The sequence below is a fragment of the Populus nigra genome, chromosome 5, assembly GCF_951802175.1.
Source record: "Populus nigra chromosome 5, ddPopNigr1.1, whole genome shotgun sequence".
Lineage (NCBI taxonomy): Eukaryota > Viridiplantae > Streptophyta > Magnoliopsida > Malpighiales > Salicaceae > Populus > Populus nigra.
The window spans coordinates 1,192,959-1,210,226 of record NC_084856.1 but is presented as its reverse complement, the minus strand read 5'-3'; the positions used below and the strand labels follow the sequence as shown (position 1 = coordinate 1,210,226).

Genomic DNA, 17,268 nt, shown 5'->3' with positions numbered 1-17,268 from the left:
CGCTTTGCATACCTCCGATTTGTCCCAGCCCACCTTACTTTGTCAGCCCAAGTTATCACAATCACAACTACCGAAATTAAAAACGCAGTTATTTTATCGGTGGTTAACAGTACTATATAAAGTATATTTAGTTTTTCAAAGGAAATATTTTTTATTTAAAAATATATTAAAATAATATTTTTATTTTTTAAAATTTATTTTTAATATCAATATATCATACCAATTAAAAAATATCAAAAATATAATCTAAAGTAAAAAAATTGAAGTTTTTTATGAAAAATTATAGTCACACTGCCATAATAAATAGGGTCAGTCTAATTATTGAAACTATGTTTTTCTAATTTTAAAATATATTTGGTTTTGTAATAATAATTATTTTTAAAATTATTTTTTATTTAAAAATATATCAAAATAATATATTTTTTTATTTTTTAAAATTTATTTTCAATATCAACACATTAAAAAATATAAAATACCAAAAATAATTATTTAAAAAAATATATATATATTTAAAAAAAAAACTTTAAACCACAAACAAAATCCTTACATAATCCTGCCGCAATCCAACTAGTGGTGCTCTTTAAAAAAAAAATTAATTTAATATATTTTAAACAAAAAAATGATTTTTAAAAAAATAAATAAAATTACCAAATTTACCCATATGATCCACGATTCAGAGTTCCTCGTAAATTGAAATGGTATGGCACGCTAAGCCATAACAAACCCTTGATCTCGGCGAAAGGTCAGATCAATGTTATCAACTACGATCACTTGTTGGGCCTTATTGGACCGAAAGCTCCAAACCCAGTATCCGTGTAAGGATTATGAAACAAGCAGGGAAACAAAAATGCCATTTGTTTATCATTTCATTGCTGCAACGCAATCATTAACCGAGTGCTAAAAAGGTAAAATTCCTGAGTATTCATTAGCTCTACACGATCTAATGTTTAAAGTTCGACAGTGAAAAATACAGGAAGCGACTCAGCTTCTCTCAAGAAACAGCATTACAGGAAAGAGGAGGAGGGCCTTGAAAAGGATGGTCGTGGCACATTTCTTTGGGCAATCTACAACTCATCCTTCACAACAGAGGGTTCCGTATCCTCGTCATCTCTAGTGGGTTCAGCTTCACTGCTGGAAGTGGCTTCTTTTGTTTCGGCTTCAGCTTCAGCTTCAACTTCTTCTACATCATCTTCCTCTTCGATGATAGCATCAGGACTGATGCTCAGGCTAGATTTCACGGAGCTGTAAATACGAGAGGCAAAATCTTTGGGATCATTGAGTATGAAGCCACTCTCCATGAGCGCTGTTTGGTACATGAGGTGGGCGGTTTGCTTAACACTATCATCCTGGAGAGAGAAAGCACCATGACGTCAATAACAGGAGCAGAAATATTGCTCAAAGACCGAAAATGTTTTTAATTGAAGACATGAAACAATCACTTCCATAAATCATTCAGGACATGCTACCACTGGCAAACAGAAAAGCTGTAGCTGAGTGTGAAGATGATGGTTAATTATGGACCAAAAACCCGAATGCAAAATTCCTAAGAGGCACTGGCTCAAAGCAATCACAGGCCCCAGAACCATCTAAAAAGTTGTGTACAGTCAGAAAAGATCAAACTAGGATCTGGCAGGATGACAAACCCAGAATATATAATAAGCAAACCCACATGTCCAAATTCATGCTTCTGAAACACATGAACACAAGATAACTAACAAAACTTGAAAAATTTACCTCAGGGTCCTTTACAACTCTCTCACGGAGTTCCTTGATGATTGGATGCCTTGGATTAATCTCGAGCACCCTCTTGCCGCGCATATATGCTTGCTTGTTTGCATCTGACAAAGTTTGGGCCTGCATTATCCTTTCCATATTTGCGCTCCATCCATATTTTGATGTCACAACAATACAAGGTGTGTCAGCCAAACGATTGCTAATTTTCACATCATCAACGTTCTCACTGGCAAGAGCACCCTTCCACCACTTGGTTAGCTCCTTGAATGACTCCTTTAGCTCCTTAGCTTTTGAGTCTTTCCCTAGTTTCAGACCCTCCTTGGAAACATTCTGGAATTTCTGGTCTTCATAATCCATCAAATATTGCATCAAATATTCATCAACTGGATCTGTGAAGTAAATAACCTGGCAAAATGCCAAACCCAGCAATAATTAATCAGTAAATAAAGAAAGAAAACAATTCCAGTTTCCAGAATACAAAACAATGCAAGAGGAACAAATGCTGGAGAAAATAACGTGAAACCTAATGTCTTATCCGGAGGTGAAATGTTTATCTATCATACCTCGTAACCCTTCTTCTTCAGCCTCTCAAGGAAAGGAGATTTTTCCACTTGCTCCTTGTTCGGTCCAGTTATGTAGAAGATATCCTTCTGCCCAGATTTCATTCTTGATATGTACTGATCAAGTGATGTCAATTTACCATCCGACTTGGTGCTGTAAGAGAAGATTCAAATACCATAAGTTATGAAAAAAGAATCACTACACCTGACACTGCTTCAGAAAAGATTTTGATAACAAAATTCATAGAATAGGACATTACGTTTCAAATCTGAGAAGTTTTGCCAAGCGATTTCTGTTAACTGAATCCTCAATAATGCCAAGTTTGATAGACTTGCCAAACTCATTCCAAAATTTTGCATATTGACCTTTCTTCTCATCATCACTGGAATTCTCAACATCTGCAACCATAATTACACCAGTCATCAGCAACACTAAATACATTCCGCAGATAGATTTGGGGGATAAAAAGGTCACACCATAATAACTAAGACATGTCAGTATGATGATTCAGCCATTAGACAGACACAGTAACACATCTTTAACCGGAGAAAAAAAAACAAGCCAAATACTAGCAAGAACCTAAGTTAATGACAGCAATACCTTTCTTGTCTTTGTCATTTGCCTCATCAGGATCCTCATCAGCAATTTTACGGATCATATCAAGTGCCTTTCTGATGAGTTTCTTCTTGATTGTTTTTAAGCTGCTGTGTTGTTGAAGCATTTCTCGTGAAACATTGAGCGGTAAAGTATCAGAATCAACGAGACCCTGCTCAAAATATCACCCATTTGGAATCAATATATCCAGTGCTATCATTTTCTTTGTTCTTTTTTTTTTTGTATAAAGCAAAGCATAAGAATTCTTTAGCATTCGTCCATTACCATCAAAAAGTTCAGATATTTTGGCAAAAGCTCATCAAATTCATCTGAGATGAAGACTCGTCTAACATACAGCTTCAGGTTGGCTTTATTAGTGTTGTAATAACTCTCATATAGATCATGAGGAGCCTTTGGTGGAACAAACAAAACAGCCTTGAATTCAACATCGCCTTCAGCAGTGAAGTGACTCCATGCCAGTGGCTTCTCATCACCAAGATCCTGTTGAGCAACAAAAAAGTACCATTGAAAAAACCATAAACAAACACACAACTTACAAATTTATCGGGTTATTAAATGACAAGAAGCCATCACAATGTGGCAAAATATGGAATTATTCAGCATATCCAGTGGCACTCCTTCCTCTCAAATCCATGTAGACCTGATTGATAGTTTTCCACAGGATGCCCATCCAGGATATAAAAGGGGGGAGCAATACACAAGCGTGATGAAGGCAAATTACCTTTGCTAGAGAGTGGTAGAATTTTGTGTACTCTTCTTCTGTCACCTCCTTTGGATTTCTCAACCATATAGCCTTAACATCATTCAAAAGTTCCCACTCATAAGTAGTCTCCTTAATTTTTTTGGTTTTTGGTTTATCCTCTGCGTCCTCATCTTCACTTTTCTCAGAATCTCCATCATCAGAAGAGCTGCTTTCAGCAGCTGATAACAGCAGGGTAAACAAAAGCAAACCACAAGATTAAATTATAGCACATCATGAAACTCAAGTGCTAGAATAATAAGCATTATACACTGCCATAAGACAATGCATACTTGTTTCATCTTCATCACTAGACTCGTCTTCATCAGCAGGAACCTCCACGTCAACCTCTTTACTTGCCCACAAATAGATTGGGAAGTTGATGAATTCAGAATATTTCTTCACCAAATCCTGGAAGCAGAAAAAAAACAGAGGTTCTATTTATCAACAAGCAATCCAGCTCCTCACAAAAATTGAGATTCTATCAGTACTGGATTACTAGTACTCTAGTTGATTTGTTAAAGCCAGTGATCAACTAAAAGATTCCATCAGAAGCTGGAACTTTTCTCTATGAATTGCAAAGAAATGCCAGCAAAAAACATTTCCTCAAAAATGGACATCGATATGATTCAAAAATTCCCTAGCAACAAATATATAAAATTATTAATAACAAAAATATAATGTAACCCATTGCCATCCTAAATTTTAGAACAAAAAAACACCAGTCCTTGCAATTAACTTGGCAGCTATGCAACTATCATACAAGCTTATCATCTTAATTTTCTACGCTAAATACAACGATCACTATCCAAATTCTCGAAAAGTTTCTCCCATGTCCTTATTTCATGCCATGACTACCAGAGCCATTTCAACTTTACAATTCTGATAGGCTCGCCTTCTCTTCAGACACCATAAACAAGTGCAGAAAATAGCACAAAACAGTAAAGCATAATATTATTCATCAAATATTGAAGGCACTCACTTTCAATTTACTCTCCTCCAAGTACTCTCCAGCTTCTTCCCGGAGATGCAATCTAATCTCAGTTCCACGTCCCAGACGCTCATTCCAGGTATCCTCAGAGATTGCAAATGCTCCGTCGGCCTTTGATTCCCATACATACCTGAAATACACAAACAATGCATAAACGACCACCTTTCAAGTTCCCATATGCAAAGCTCCAATTCAATGAGAAGCTGAAAAACTAATCCCAAAACACTTACTGTTTGTCTTCATTGTGCTTGCTAATGACTTCAACATAGTCAGCAACAAGATATACAGAGTAAAACCCAACTCCAAACTGTCCAATTAAATTTAGGTCTCCACTTGTCTGCATTTTCTCCACAAATGCTGCACCAAGAACATAAACAATTTACATAAACATTCTAAACATATCTCTGAAAATGTACATTTTTTCGACAGGTGTTCAACAGATACCTGAAGTTCCTGACTTAGCTATGGTACCCAAATTCTTGATCAAATCCTCCTTTGTCATGCCAATACCTCTATCGCGAATTGATAGAATTTTCTTTTCTTTATCCAACTTAATCTGCATTACCACACGTAAGCATATAAATCAAACCATAGCATTAATCACCATCTCAACAACTCCAAATACTACAAGATCAACTAATCACTCACCTGAATATCAAGCTTGGCATTGTCGCCTTCGCCCAAAACCTCTTTATCCGTGAGAGAGAGGAATCTAATTTTATCAAGCGCCTGAAATTCACAAGAGTTTTTTTATTTAAATCCACTCCGCCGCGACAACAATCAAAATAATTCTAAATCAGGTAAATAGTTAATAATGAATACTTACATCAGATGCATTGGAAATCAACTCTCTAAGGAAAATATCTTTGTTACTGTAGAGAGAGTTGATAATAATATCCATAAGCCGAGACACCTCAGCTTGGAACTCGAATTTCTCCGCAGTGTTGCGAAGTGTTCTCTTCGAAATAGACTCCGACTCTCTAAACCGAAAGGTGAGTAAAATCCATGAGCAAGAGAGTGGCAAATATGCTATTTATGCAAAAAACGGGAGGCAGAAATGAGAGAGCAAACCTCTTGACGACATCAGAATCCGTTGATAGTCCGTTTGGAACGGCACCGAGTTTCTCCTCTACTTTTGGAGGATCTACAAGAGAATCAGAATCATCCTCTGCTTTTGCGTGTAACTTCTGACCTGTGAAACCACAAATCAAAACACAAAATCGGTGACTAACTGAGAATAGATCGATCCGGAGAGAGATCGATTCGAAAATGATGAAGAATTAAGGCACCTTGATCTGAAATGAGAGAAAGAAGGCACAGTAGTAGCAAAACGGAAGGGACTGTCCACTTCCTCATCTTGATTTTTTTTTTCTAGTAGCTTCGTTCAGTTAAGAGATCTATGCGTTGATCTGTTTATCAGGTAGTTTATATAGGAGTGTGGTTTTATGTGAGTGAGGGTTTTAGTTTAGATCTAGCAGGACTTGACTTCTGTTAGCTAAATTTGTTTACATCGGGTTGTGATGGTGCCAGCGTGGATGATCGTGCGGCTGGAGGTGTCAGAATTGACACGTGGTTTGTTTTTATTGGTAATTGATTCGAAAGTTGACGTGGGGAGCTAAGTGAGCAGGACGACCCCACGGGACGACTCGAGAATGGAGTGTGGTTGACCGCTCTGGGTGGCTTGAAATTGTAACGGTGGATGACCGGACGGGGTGTGATGTGTAAACGTGGCAGAATGTTATTGGGCTTTATTCTTCAATTGACGTGGAGAGTGGAGGCATGAGAGTCTAGATTGTTCTGCAGTCGTGTTTGGTTGCCAGGATATCGGTAGTTCAATCGCGGATAACTTTCTGTGCACCATTGGGAGAAAGGGCTTGTTTGCTATTTTTTGAATATATATTTTTTAAAAAATTAATTTTTTATGTTTTTTAATTTTTTTAATATGATAATATTAAAAAAAATTAATAAATTTTAAAATAATAAATACTTTAAAACATAAATTTATCACACTTTTATACAGACATGAAATCACAAGTAAGGTTTCAAATTAAAATTCAAGCACTAACCTGTTTTATACTTTATCAATAACCAATCACGGGATTTTGTTAAAAAATATATACACGAGCATCGTGTCGTGGCTTGTAACAAAGTTTAAGGCTACAGGGAGAAATTGTGATTTAACTATGTTTTTTTAAATGTTTAATTTTTTTTAGTTTTAAATTAATATTTTTTTATTATTTTTATGTATTAATATTAAAAAGAAAAAAAATAATATGTTTTTAAAATAAAAATCACTCTAAAACACAATTTTTATCACACTATTAAATACACTTAAAAACACCACGATTATAAAATTTTATCTAATCTCATTAGTGAATTCAATTATTCATCCATTTAAAACCTGGCTTAGATTCAGGTCATGAAAAACACTTAATTTTCTTTTTATTAAAACATTATTAAGAAAAAATCTGATTCATCCACGTGTACTTACCTACACGTTTTGTTCCATGTAGATTTTGAGTTGAGTGTTATATTTTCTGTAAATGTAATATGCAATTCTGCCTTGCTGGGTTGTTTTCAAAATTCACGTGATAATAATTGATTTTTATTTAGAAATATATTAAAATAATATTTTTTATTTTTAAAAAATTATTTTTAATATTATAAATTAAAATAATTTAAAAATATATAAATATATATATATATATAAAATTTTAATTTTAAAAAAATATTTTTAAAACACGAAAATACATTATGCTGTTATTCTCTTCTAAGCAAATACGCTTCTACTTCCCAGTTTCTTAACAAACACGGTACGGTGGACCACTTCAACAAAACATTGAAGCATAATTAGAAGCCAGCAGCGATCATTACGTGAATAATATGTTATTGACTCTTAGGCTGACTTTTATTCACTGAAAAGTTATTTTTGTATGAAAATTTATTTTTTAAAAAAATTCATGAAAAGTGAATTATTTTTAATATATTATGTAATGTAATGAAAAATAAGCTGTAAAATATTATTCAGTATTTGATTATGTCATAAAAAATAAGTTGAAAAATAATTTATTAATATTTTTTAAAAGTTTATTAAAATAACAAGGAACAAATCTTACAAATTAAAAAGTTGAATCAAAATAAAATTAAAAAAAAATATTTTATAAATTATCTTAAAGAAAATAAATAGTAATCAAAATAATAAATATCAAATCTAACAAATAAAAAAATTGAAAGATGATAGAATTAGAATAATAATAATTAAAATTTTATAAATTATTTTAAATAAAACAAGTAACAATCAAAAGAACGAGAATCAAGTTTGATAAATAAAAAATTTCAATTAAAAAAATAATAAAACATAAAAAAATAACAATCATAAAAATAAGGACCAAAGTTAAAATAAAAATCAAATTAAATCAAATTCTAAAAAGTGAAATTAAAAAAAATAAAACATAATATATAGCAATTAAAAGTTTAAAGAAAAAATTTATTATATTCAGCAAATAATATAATATTTCTAAATTTTTTATAGTTTTTATAAAGTTTTTCCATCTAAAATAAAAAAAATATTTTTTAAAAAATCAAGCTAAATTTTTGTTACTAAAATATATTTTTCATTAACCGGTTTCTAATAAAAAAATTAATTTTTTAAAAAATAATTTCCACCTAACAAACCAAGCCATAAGTAACCTTAACACCATGAATTCGATTTCTCTTTCCCTTCTGAACTTGAGTGGGACGGCGTAATCATTGCTATTTTCCTATACCCTCTAATTTTAAATTTTAAACTACGTCATTGTCTTACGCTACAATGCGATGCAATATAAAAAAAAATTAAGTATTATTAATATTTTATTATAAAAAACATTGTATCAAAATTAATTTAATATAATTTAATTATCCCAACAAGTTAAAAATAATTTAAACAATCATTAAAAATAAAACTTGATTTAAAATAAATACTAAAGAGAGGACTTTTTTTATAAACATTAAGATGACAATATATATCATGAATTCGAGTTAACATATTAGTTCATAACTTCATAAAAAATAAATCAAATAAATTATGAAACTTGTTTTTTAATAAATTCAATGTTGAGTAATAAAAATTCGAAACAAATCAATTAAAAAAATAACCCAAAAAATAATCTAATTCAACCTGGATTAACTGGTCAAACACGTTACTCAATCATAAAAAAAGATAATAATCTCATGTAAAGTAAATTGAAATAAGTTATGAAATCTAATTCTTCAATTGACTCAACGTTAAATGATAAAACAAAAAAATAAAAAAATAAAAAAATAAAACTTGAATAAGTTGAATTTACTCGTCAAATCAATAATTAAAGTCATGAAGCCAATATAACCTCACTAAAAATTATTAGAAAAAAACCACAAAATAATAAATTTATTGTTAAATAATACTATTTTTTTATAAAAAAAAAACCAATCCAGTAATCACTGTTCCGTGACTGCGGTGACAGTAAATTCCCCTCTTCTTTTACCGGCCAAGTTTGATCGCATTTATTTATTATAGCATTATGTGAATCGACATTAACATTTTAATAATACAAAATACTAAAATCTAAATAAATTATTCTTTCTCTCTTCTTCGTATAAACATCTATCTCTTCTAATCCACTGATTATTGTTATTATTGTTAATTTACAACTGCATGGATTATATTATTAATTTTACCCTCCCAAATGAAACCATAACCAATCAAGTCCGGAGAGCTAACAACGCTGGACAATGCAAAAGTTGGGTATATCATACGACGAGCTTTCGACAAAAATCTCGATGACCCGAAAGTTCAACACTGCTCAGCCCAGGCTACTCACAGTCTTGGGTTATTAGGCCCAGGCCTCTTTTTCAAATAAAAACGAATAAATAAGTAAATACCTCGACGTCAATTGAAAATGGAAAACAAGTTTAAAAGTCCCGAAAAATTAAAGCAAGGGATTTGATTTCTTGCAGGACAGAAAAATTATTAATCCCATCGTTTGTTTTAAATTCAATAGCTAGAGCTAAGTGAAAAAAAAAATAGCAGTTATTGTGTACTTGGGTAGATATAATAGATCATGTAAAAAAAAAGTTATGTAAAAAGTCATTGCGTGATTTGTTGTAATACCTAATTGCAAAAAGTTTTAACAAAATGATTAAATTATAATTTTTAAAAAATACAAGCATAAAAAAATACAAACAAGGACCAATTTGTAAGTGGATATAAAATAAAAGGACTGAAATAAATAATAAATATTTTGAAAACGATAAATACCGAGGTGAAACTTTATAAAAACTTTCTTCATACTACTAAGGATGTTTGTAATTAAATACAGTAATACAATGTAATAATTAATTCTATTCCCTTTTTTTTTCATTGCATCACACGTACCGTTAGTAATGTTTTGCCTTTATCTCGTATATATTAAAATAAGGCTGGGACCTGAGAGGTCGTGTCTTCCTTTTTTATTTCGTAGTTATAAAATTTAATTTAGAAGTGTACTTGATTTAAAATTTAAATCACAGGTCATGTCAGATCAATCAAGTTAATTTATTTATTTTTTAAAATCTAAAACTTCATAACCATGAGAAAACAAATTTCTTCGTTGACCCTTCAAATTAAATCCTATAGAGTCACGAGTTAGTCTAGAATCAACAAATCATTAAGTTTAAGATCAAGTGAAATCTTATAACTAGACTTGGAAATTGTTTGGCTTTACGGCTATTTGTATATTTGTTAAAAAAAATTTATTTTTATATATGTTAATGTTTAAAATTAAATTTAAAAAAAATAAAATATATAATATTTTAATATATTTACAAAAACACTTTAAAATATAATTATTATCACAATACATAATATTAACTTTAATCATCTCACCCAAACATTTAAATCTTCACCAGCACATGAAATTATCAGAGTTTTTTTATTTTTTTTATTATTTTGAGTAGGTTTATTTGTTTTTGTATTTAAAAATTTTAATTTTTTTATTTAGAATTATTTTTTATATTTTTAAGTTATTTTAATATTATGATATTAAAAATAATTTTTTTAAAAAAAATATTTTAATACATATAAAAAAATATTTTAAAAAACATGTGGTCCCACTTCCCAAACTCTTACGTAAATACGGTGGAATCCAGTTCCAAGAACCAAGTCTTGGTCCAGCACTTCAACTTCCAAATTTCCCAAGTCTTCGACGTGGAGTGTATGCCGGGGCCAGTACCTGTCATCTCATTCTTGTCTCTTAAATGCATGATTGTTATATCTGATTTTGGCATATGCCTGGAAAAGGGTGTGGCTAATCCCTTAATCTGGCAGATGAATGATATATTATATTAAAAAGAATTTAGTTTGTTGAATCTAAACATGTTTAACTTCTAACCTTAATTTTAATATAATTTTAATTATTCTAAAATACAAATAATAATTTAAAATTTTTAATAGACAAATATAATTCAAATACACAAAATACAAATTAAATTTAAAACCTCGAATATCTAAATAGCTATAATCACGGTCTATAAATAGAAAAACACAAACTTCTTCATTTTCCAGTGGTAGAATTCGGTTTAATAAATACATCAAATTATTAAATATTTAAAGGAGATTTTTTTATGCTTATAGTTGATCAGAACAAGTTTGGTCATATCCCCGTATCATTCATAATTCAATTGGATAAAAATCTCACATAGCAACTCTACTCGGATTGGGATATGGATCTCAAGTTTTTTAATCGAACTATAAGAACGGTTGAATTTTTACAACTATGCCTGAGTAAACGACGGAAAGAATTTTGAGGGTGTTTAAGAGTATGATATATATTATTTTTAATGTATTTTTTGTTTAAAAATATATTAAAATAATATTTTATTATTATTTAAAATTTATTTTTTATAATAATACACTAAAATAACAAAATATAAAAAAATCAATCTTAATACTAAACAGACACTTAAAATTTTAATTTTTTGAGAATAGATGCTTTCATGTATTCTAAAGTCCAGACCCAACCATGAAACACGCAAATGACTTTTTTTCTACGCAAAATGTGCAACCTCCAATCATTCATCCTGTTGTGGGACGGGACGGGCCTTGCGGTGTTGGAGGTACAAATGGCAATAAAGTCATGCATCCATATTTTCATGCATCGGAATACCAGCGGCGACACCCAGGAGGCGGCATACCTCTCCACAGGACCAAAAAATCAAGCACTGTTTCATCACTTTGCAAGTCAGTGTAACGAAACCTCTTCAATTGAAATCAACCCTGTCTCCTATTAGACGCAATTTACGCCTAGAACATCCAGTTAAAATCTTATATCCAGTTGCACAGTAACACGTGGCGTTCATCTAATTAAACTAGAAGAATGCTTTTACTTAGCACAGAACACACTGATCTCACAAATTACTATGTATTTGAGTAGTGATTTAAAAAAAACAATTTTTAATTTAATTCTTCAACTTTTATTTTACACAGTTTAGCTATTTCAAGTTCTAATTAACACTCAACTATGCTATTTCAAGTTCTAATTAACACTCAATTACATAGTTTTTTATATGAGAGAAGGTTGAATTGCAAGACATATATTTTAATTTATACTTGTCTCTTAATTTTTTTATATAGTTTTGTTTTATTTATCGTCGATTTTTTTTATCCAGTCATCTCGACCTCATGATAAAAAACGCACGATATATACAATGTAATCTGGACATATCTCATATCCAAATCATGGATTTCAAGTGTTAGTGCGGTTTTGTTTGGAACAATGTTATTTTTTAATTTATTTTTGTTATTATTGTGGTCTTATTTTTTATTTTATTATCAAATTAATTAAAATTTAATTTAGTTATCAAATTTATCTCATTTTTTTTAGTTTAACGTGGATATCCGGGTCAGCTTACGCGCACATCGACTAATCCCACGGGCCCTGAAGTTAACGACCATGTAAGCCTCCAGCGGCCATCATATGAGCAACTACAGGGCTCGAGTCCCCAATGGGCGTAGCGTGGTGGCAAAGGGCTTGAAATCTGCACAACAGGTCTCGAGTTCGAGTCAGGGCGTGCATCTCTTGTAAGAGTCTGGGACAACTGGGGTTTTACTTACTCACCTGGGCCCACAAAGTGCACTTTTCGGGGGGTGGGGTTTCCTCGAATCCAAAAAAAAACTACAGAGCTCGAACATGAGATCATAAATGAAGCAAATCTCTTAGTCCCAATCTTTTATTAATGAGCCACCATCTAAATAGTTATCTCATTTGTTTTAAGACACAAGACATAGTTGTTTTTAAAATTATTATTTTTCAAGTTAAAAACAATAATCGCACGTCATCCGATCTAGTCATTTAACCAGAAGTAAACATGGAATGTGTTATGGCAGGTGTGGTTCCAGCTATTCTTGTATGTGGACCGTCTTTTTAGCCAAACAAGGAGAACTGGAAGTGGTGTATTTTTATGTCTTTTTTTCCAAGTAATAAACTTGATTCCTAAAATAAAATAAGCAGGAGACATCGAGTGGTTTTTTAGACTGTTTAATAACCTCAATTAAATGATTCGGACGAGATACAAGTATGCGGATATCATATTTGTATGCCTCCATGGACTTCTAGGACAACAAGTGAAACGAACCGAGATTTTTTTAATCATGGTCATAAATTTTAGCATGGTCCGTCCATAGCCAAAACGAGGCACGGTTCTTGTGTTGAGTAGATCAACTCAGGTCATTTTTATCAATCTGAAATTATATAAACTATATAGTTTTAATATTTTCCTTACAAGTAAAACAATGTTATTTTGTATCTTAAGAAAAAATCAAATCATGACACGTATAAATCTTGACTGGTATATAATAAATTAATTGGATTAGCTGAATTTAATTAAATTAACTTCTAATATAATTTAATATATAACCCAACACGAATGGGTATATAATTGACCCACTCATTCCAAGTCAAGTCTGGCAATAAATGCATTGAATAGTTGAGAGATAGAAAATATCAAGAAAGGTGTTGTTTGTTGAAAAGTGGTTTTTTAAAAAATTATTTTTTAAATTTTATTATGTTTATTTGATATTATAAAAGTTGGCTAATAAAAAATATTTTTTAATCAAGAAAAATTTTAACTTGATTTTCAGGAAAGTGTTTTTTTTTTATTTTGAACGGAAAATACTTTTTGGAAGTTGTGAAAAAATTAAAAATATCATTTTATCTGTTGATTATATCAAATTTGATTCTTAAATTTTTGATTACTATATATATTTTGTTTTGAATTTTTTTTTCAATTTCATCCCTTAGAATTTAATTTTTATACTCACTTTGGTCCTTGTTTTTATAATTGTTATTTGTTTTTTCCTTGTTATTTTTTAATTGAAATTTTTTATCTATCAATTTTGGTCCTTATTTTTTTTATTGTTACTTATTTTATTTGAAATAATTTATGAAATGATAATTATTATTATTTAAATTTATTCATCTTTCAATTTTTTATTTGTTATATTTGATCTCTATTGGTTTGATTATTATTTATTTTATTTGAGAGAATTTATAAAAATATATATATTTTTTAATTTCATTCTCATTCAACTTTTTAATTTATAAAATTTGTTCCTCGTTATTTTAATAAACTTAAAAAAAATAAAACATTAATAAGTTATTTTTCAGCTCATTTTTCATGACATAACCAAACACTGAAAAATATTTTATAACTTATTTTTCATTATACTATCAAACATTGAAAAACAACTCACTTTTCTGGAATTTACTTTCCTGCAATTTATTTTTTTAAAAAAACTATTTTCTAGCAAATAAACAGAGCTTTAGTAAGTGTTTTGTTACGTTATAGTTTTTGTTGTAGTCGTTTATAAAAATAAATCTAAGAAAATTTATAAATTATAGTTTTTTTGCGACTAGAGTTTCAAAGTAGAGTTATCGTGTGCTAATTACTCAAACAATTTTAAAATTATGGTTTGAATGAAACAATATTTAAAATGGTGTTTAAGAATGTAATAGATATTTTTTTTAAAGTATTTTTTATTTGTAAATGTATTAAGATAATGATTCTTATTTTTTAAATTTTATTTTTATATCAATATATTAAAATAATAAAAAAATATTAAAAATAAATATACTTTTTTAAAAAAATATTTTGATGAAAAATAAATTCAACATCAATGCCAAACACCGCCTAATCACCCTACTAAACAGCCAAACAAACCAACCTCTATAGCCTTCTTGACAGCTATACGAGACAGAACTACATTTGTTAAGGTAGACTCTCTGTAATTAATTCAACATTCACCCAACGGCAAGGGATTGCCAGTAAAAAGATCCCGTGGAGGCATCGGCCAAAACTTCTTTCCATATGAGCCAAAACCACGCATCCCGTCAATGAAGATGTAGGGCCAATGTCACTGTCAGGAAGAAATAATTCTCTTAAATTCGTCGAAAGAATTGCTTGGACACCAAGCTATGCAATGATGATACTTCTCCTGTGGTCCGGCTAGTGTTTTATATACATATATATATATATATATATATAAATAGATATATTAAAAAAATATCTGGAAAATACTATTTTTAAATACAGTCATGTTTTTAACCATCAGTTTTGTAAATAATTATTATTTTAATAGTGGTTGTGTTCAAACTATTTTATTTTAAAAAAAAATTTATAATTCATATTCCTTATCCAAAAAAATTATGAAATATTGTGTTGAGATGATAAAGGGAAATGTCCGGTAACAAATATTTTTTTTCTACTTTTTCTAGTACTCACTAGATACTTTTGAAATAAATCGTTAACTACAAAAAATCACATTCTAAAAAAAATAAAACATAAAAAATAACATATCCGAGTTGTTGAATAGTAAGATCATAAAAATCATTGATGATGGATAAAATCCATCCATCCAAAAAAAAAAAAAAAGCATCACAAATAAAAATGATAATAAAAATATCTTGTTGGGTGATGGAAAGGGCTAGATGGACCAATAAAATACAGTCAGGGTTTATCTATATTTATTTCTGACTCGTGTCAAATTAGAAAAAGTCCGACCCAATACCAATGGATTGCCTGGGAAATTGAAATCATTGTAATGAAAAATAATATTCAATGTACAAGCTAATTATTTAATTAATGATGTGGGTTAATATATTTTTTAAAAAATTATTGCAAGAACTTAGAAAAAATCATTTAAAATAATATTTATTTATTAGCATTGTTTCTTGCTGAAATATTATATTTGTATTTCCTGTTTTAGATCAATAGAGCAAAAAAATTAAGTTTAATACAATAATTAGTTTCATTATTTTTTTGGTTTATTGGATATTTTTTCTTTTAAAATTGAGGGCGGGTATGAAAGTGTGGTGATAATTTTTTTTAAAGTATTTTTTATTTAAAAATATATTAACATAGTAATTTTAAAACAAATTATTTTTAATATTGCTATATCAAAAACAATTAAAAAAAATAGAATTTTATAAAAAACCGGTGCAATCCACGAAACTCAACCAAGGTATTAGACGCTGTTTCTTGGGTCCACCTCCATCTCTATGCAAGAGGAGAGTCTATTGTTCGTGGAGTCAGTCGTATTATTATTTTTCTTGTACGGGTAGGCAACGAAATTTAAAAGCTGGTAGACTGGGAGGTTGCTGGGTCACTATACATTCACTGATTTCTTTCCTTCTTTTTCTCTGAGTGATAACTTTGGATTACCTTGGCCAATGATCAGCATTAAGCCCCCCATCCATAACTTTGAGTGGAATAGAGATTAAATATGCATTGGAATTAAAAGATTGAAACATCAATTACCGTGTCATAAATTAATTCATAAATATATATTTTTTACCTTGTCATCCGTAACCTAGATTCAAAAAATTAATAAAATCTTGAATATATATATATCAAATCAATTAACGCAACACCTAATCATTCAGTTAGATGACCCGGTTCAAGGGTTAGATTGTGAACTAGATAGTTTAACTTGCAAGTTGACATATCAATATGGATTTATTTATTTCTCAATGAAACGAAGTCATATTGAATAATATTTTAAAGAAAATTGAATGACATTGATTTAAATAATTTTTTAAAATAAATTAACTAGGTTTTAATTAGATTATCTAAGTTGAGAATTGATCCATCGAGTCACCCGAGTTAAACCATAACAATTTTTTAAGACAATTGAAAAAAATAGTATGGCCAATGCTTTAAACCAATAAGTTAACCAACTAAGTTAGATTTGATAAACATGTCTAGTCAAGCTAACAACCAACTCAATTTTTTATATCCTATCAAAATTTTAACCGAATAATTATCCGAACAAATTATGATATATATATATATACATTGTATAAATCATTCTTCAATCAAATTTTTTTTATTGAATAATTATTCAAATAAGTTATTTTTTATAAGATATTAAGTCACTGGAGTGCGGTTGTACCATAATTTTCTAAATTTTTAATTTTTAATTTAAATAAATATTTTTTAATTTTTTAATGTGTTAATATAAAAAAATATAAAATTTTTTATTTTAATATATTTTTAAAAATACTTTAAAAACCATCGAAAATAAACACGACCATAACAAATTATTCACATGACCGGTGCATTAAAAAAATTCCCT

The 17,268-nt window shown here is 29.7% G+C and overlaps 1 protein-coding gene across 1 annotated transcript; it reads right to left on the bottom strand.

The window, feature by feature from the left end:
• Window positions 1-838: 838 nt before the first annotated feature.
• Window positions 839-6,110, bottom strand: LOC133693564 (endoplasmin homolog). The gene is made up of 15 exons (XM_062114796.1): window positions 5,930-6,110; window positions 5,712-5,832; window positions 5,467-5,620; window positions 5,289-5,369; window positions 5,085-5,196; window positions 4,871-4,997; window positions 4,632-4,770; window positions 3,943-4,060; window positions 3,632-3,831; window positions 3,175-3,390; window positions 2,896-3,061; window positions 2,555-2,693; window positions 2,298-2,448; window positions 1,735-2,139; window positions 839-1,346 (listed from the first exon to the last, which is right to left on the bottom strand). The coding sequence occupies exons 1-15, from the start codon at window positions 5,994-5,996 to the stop codon at window positions 1,065-1,067; spliced, it is 2,478 nt and encodes an 825-aa protein (XP_061970780.1). The 5' UTR covers window positions 5,997-6,110; the 3' UTR covers window positions 839-1,064.
• Between the last annotated feature and the right edge of the window lie 11,158 nt (window positions 6,111-17,268).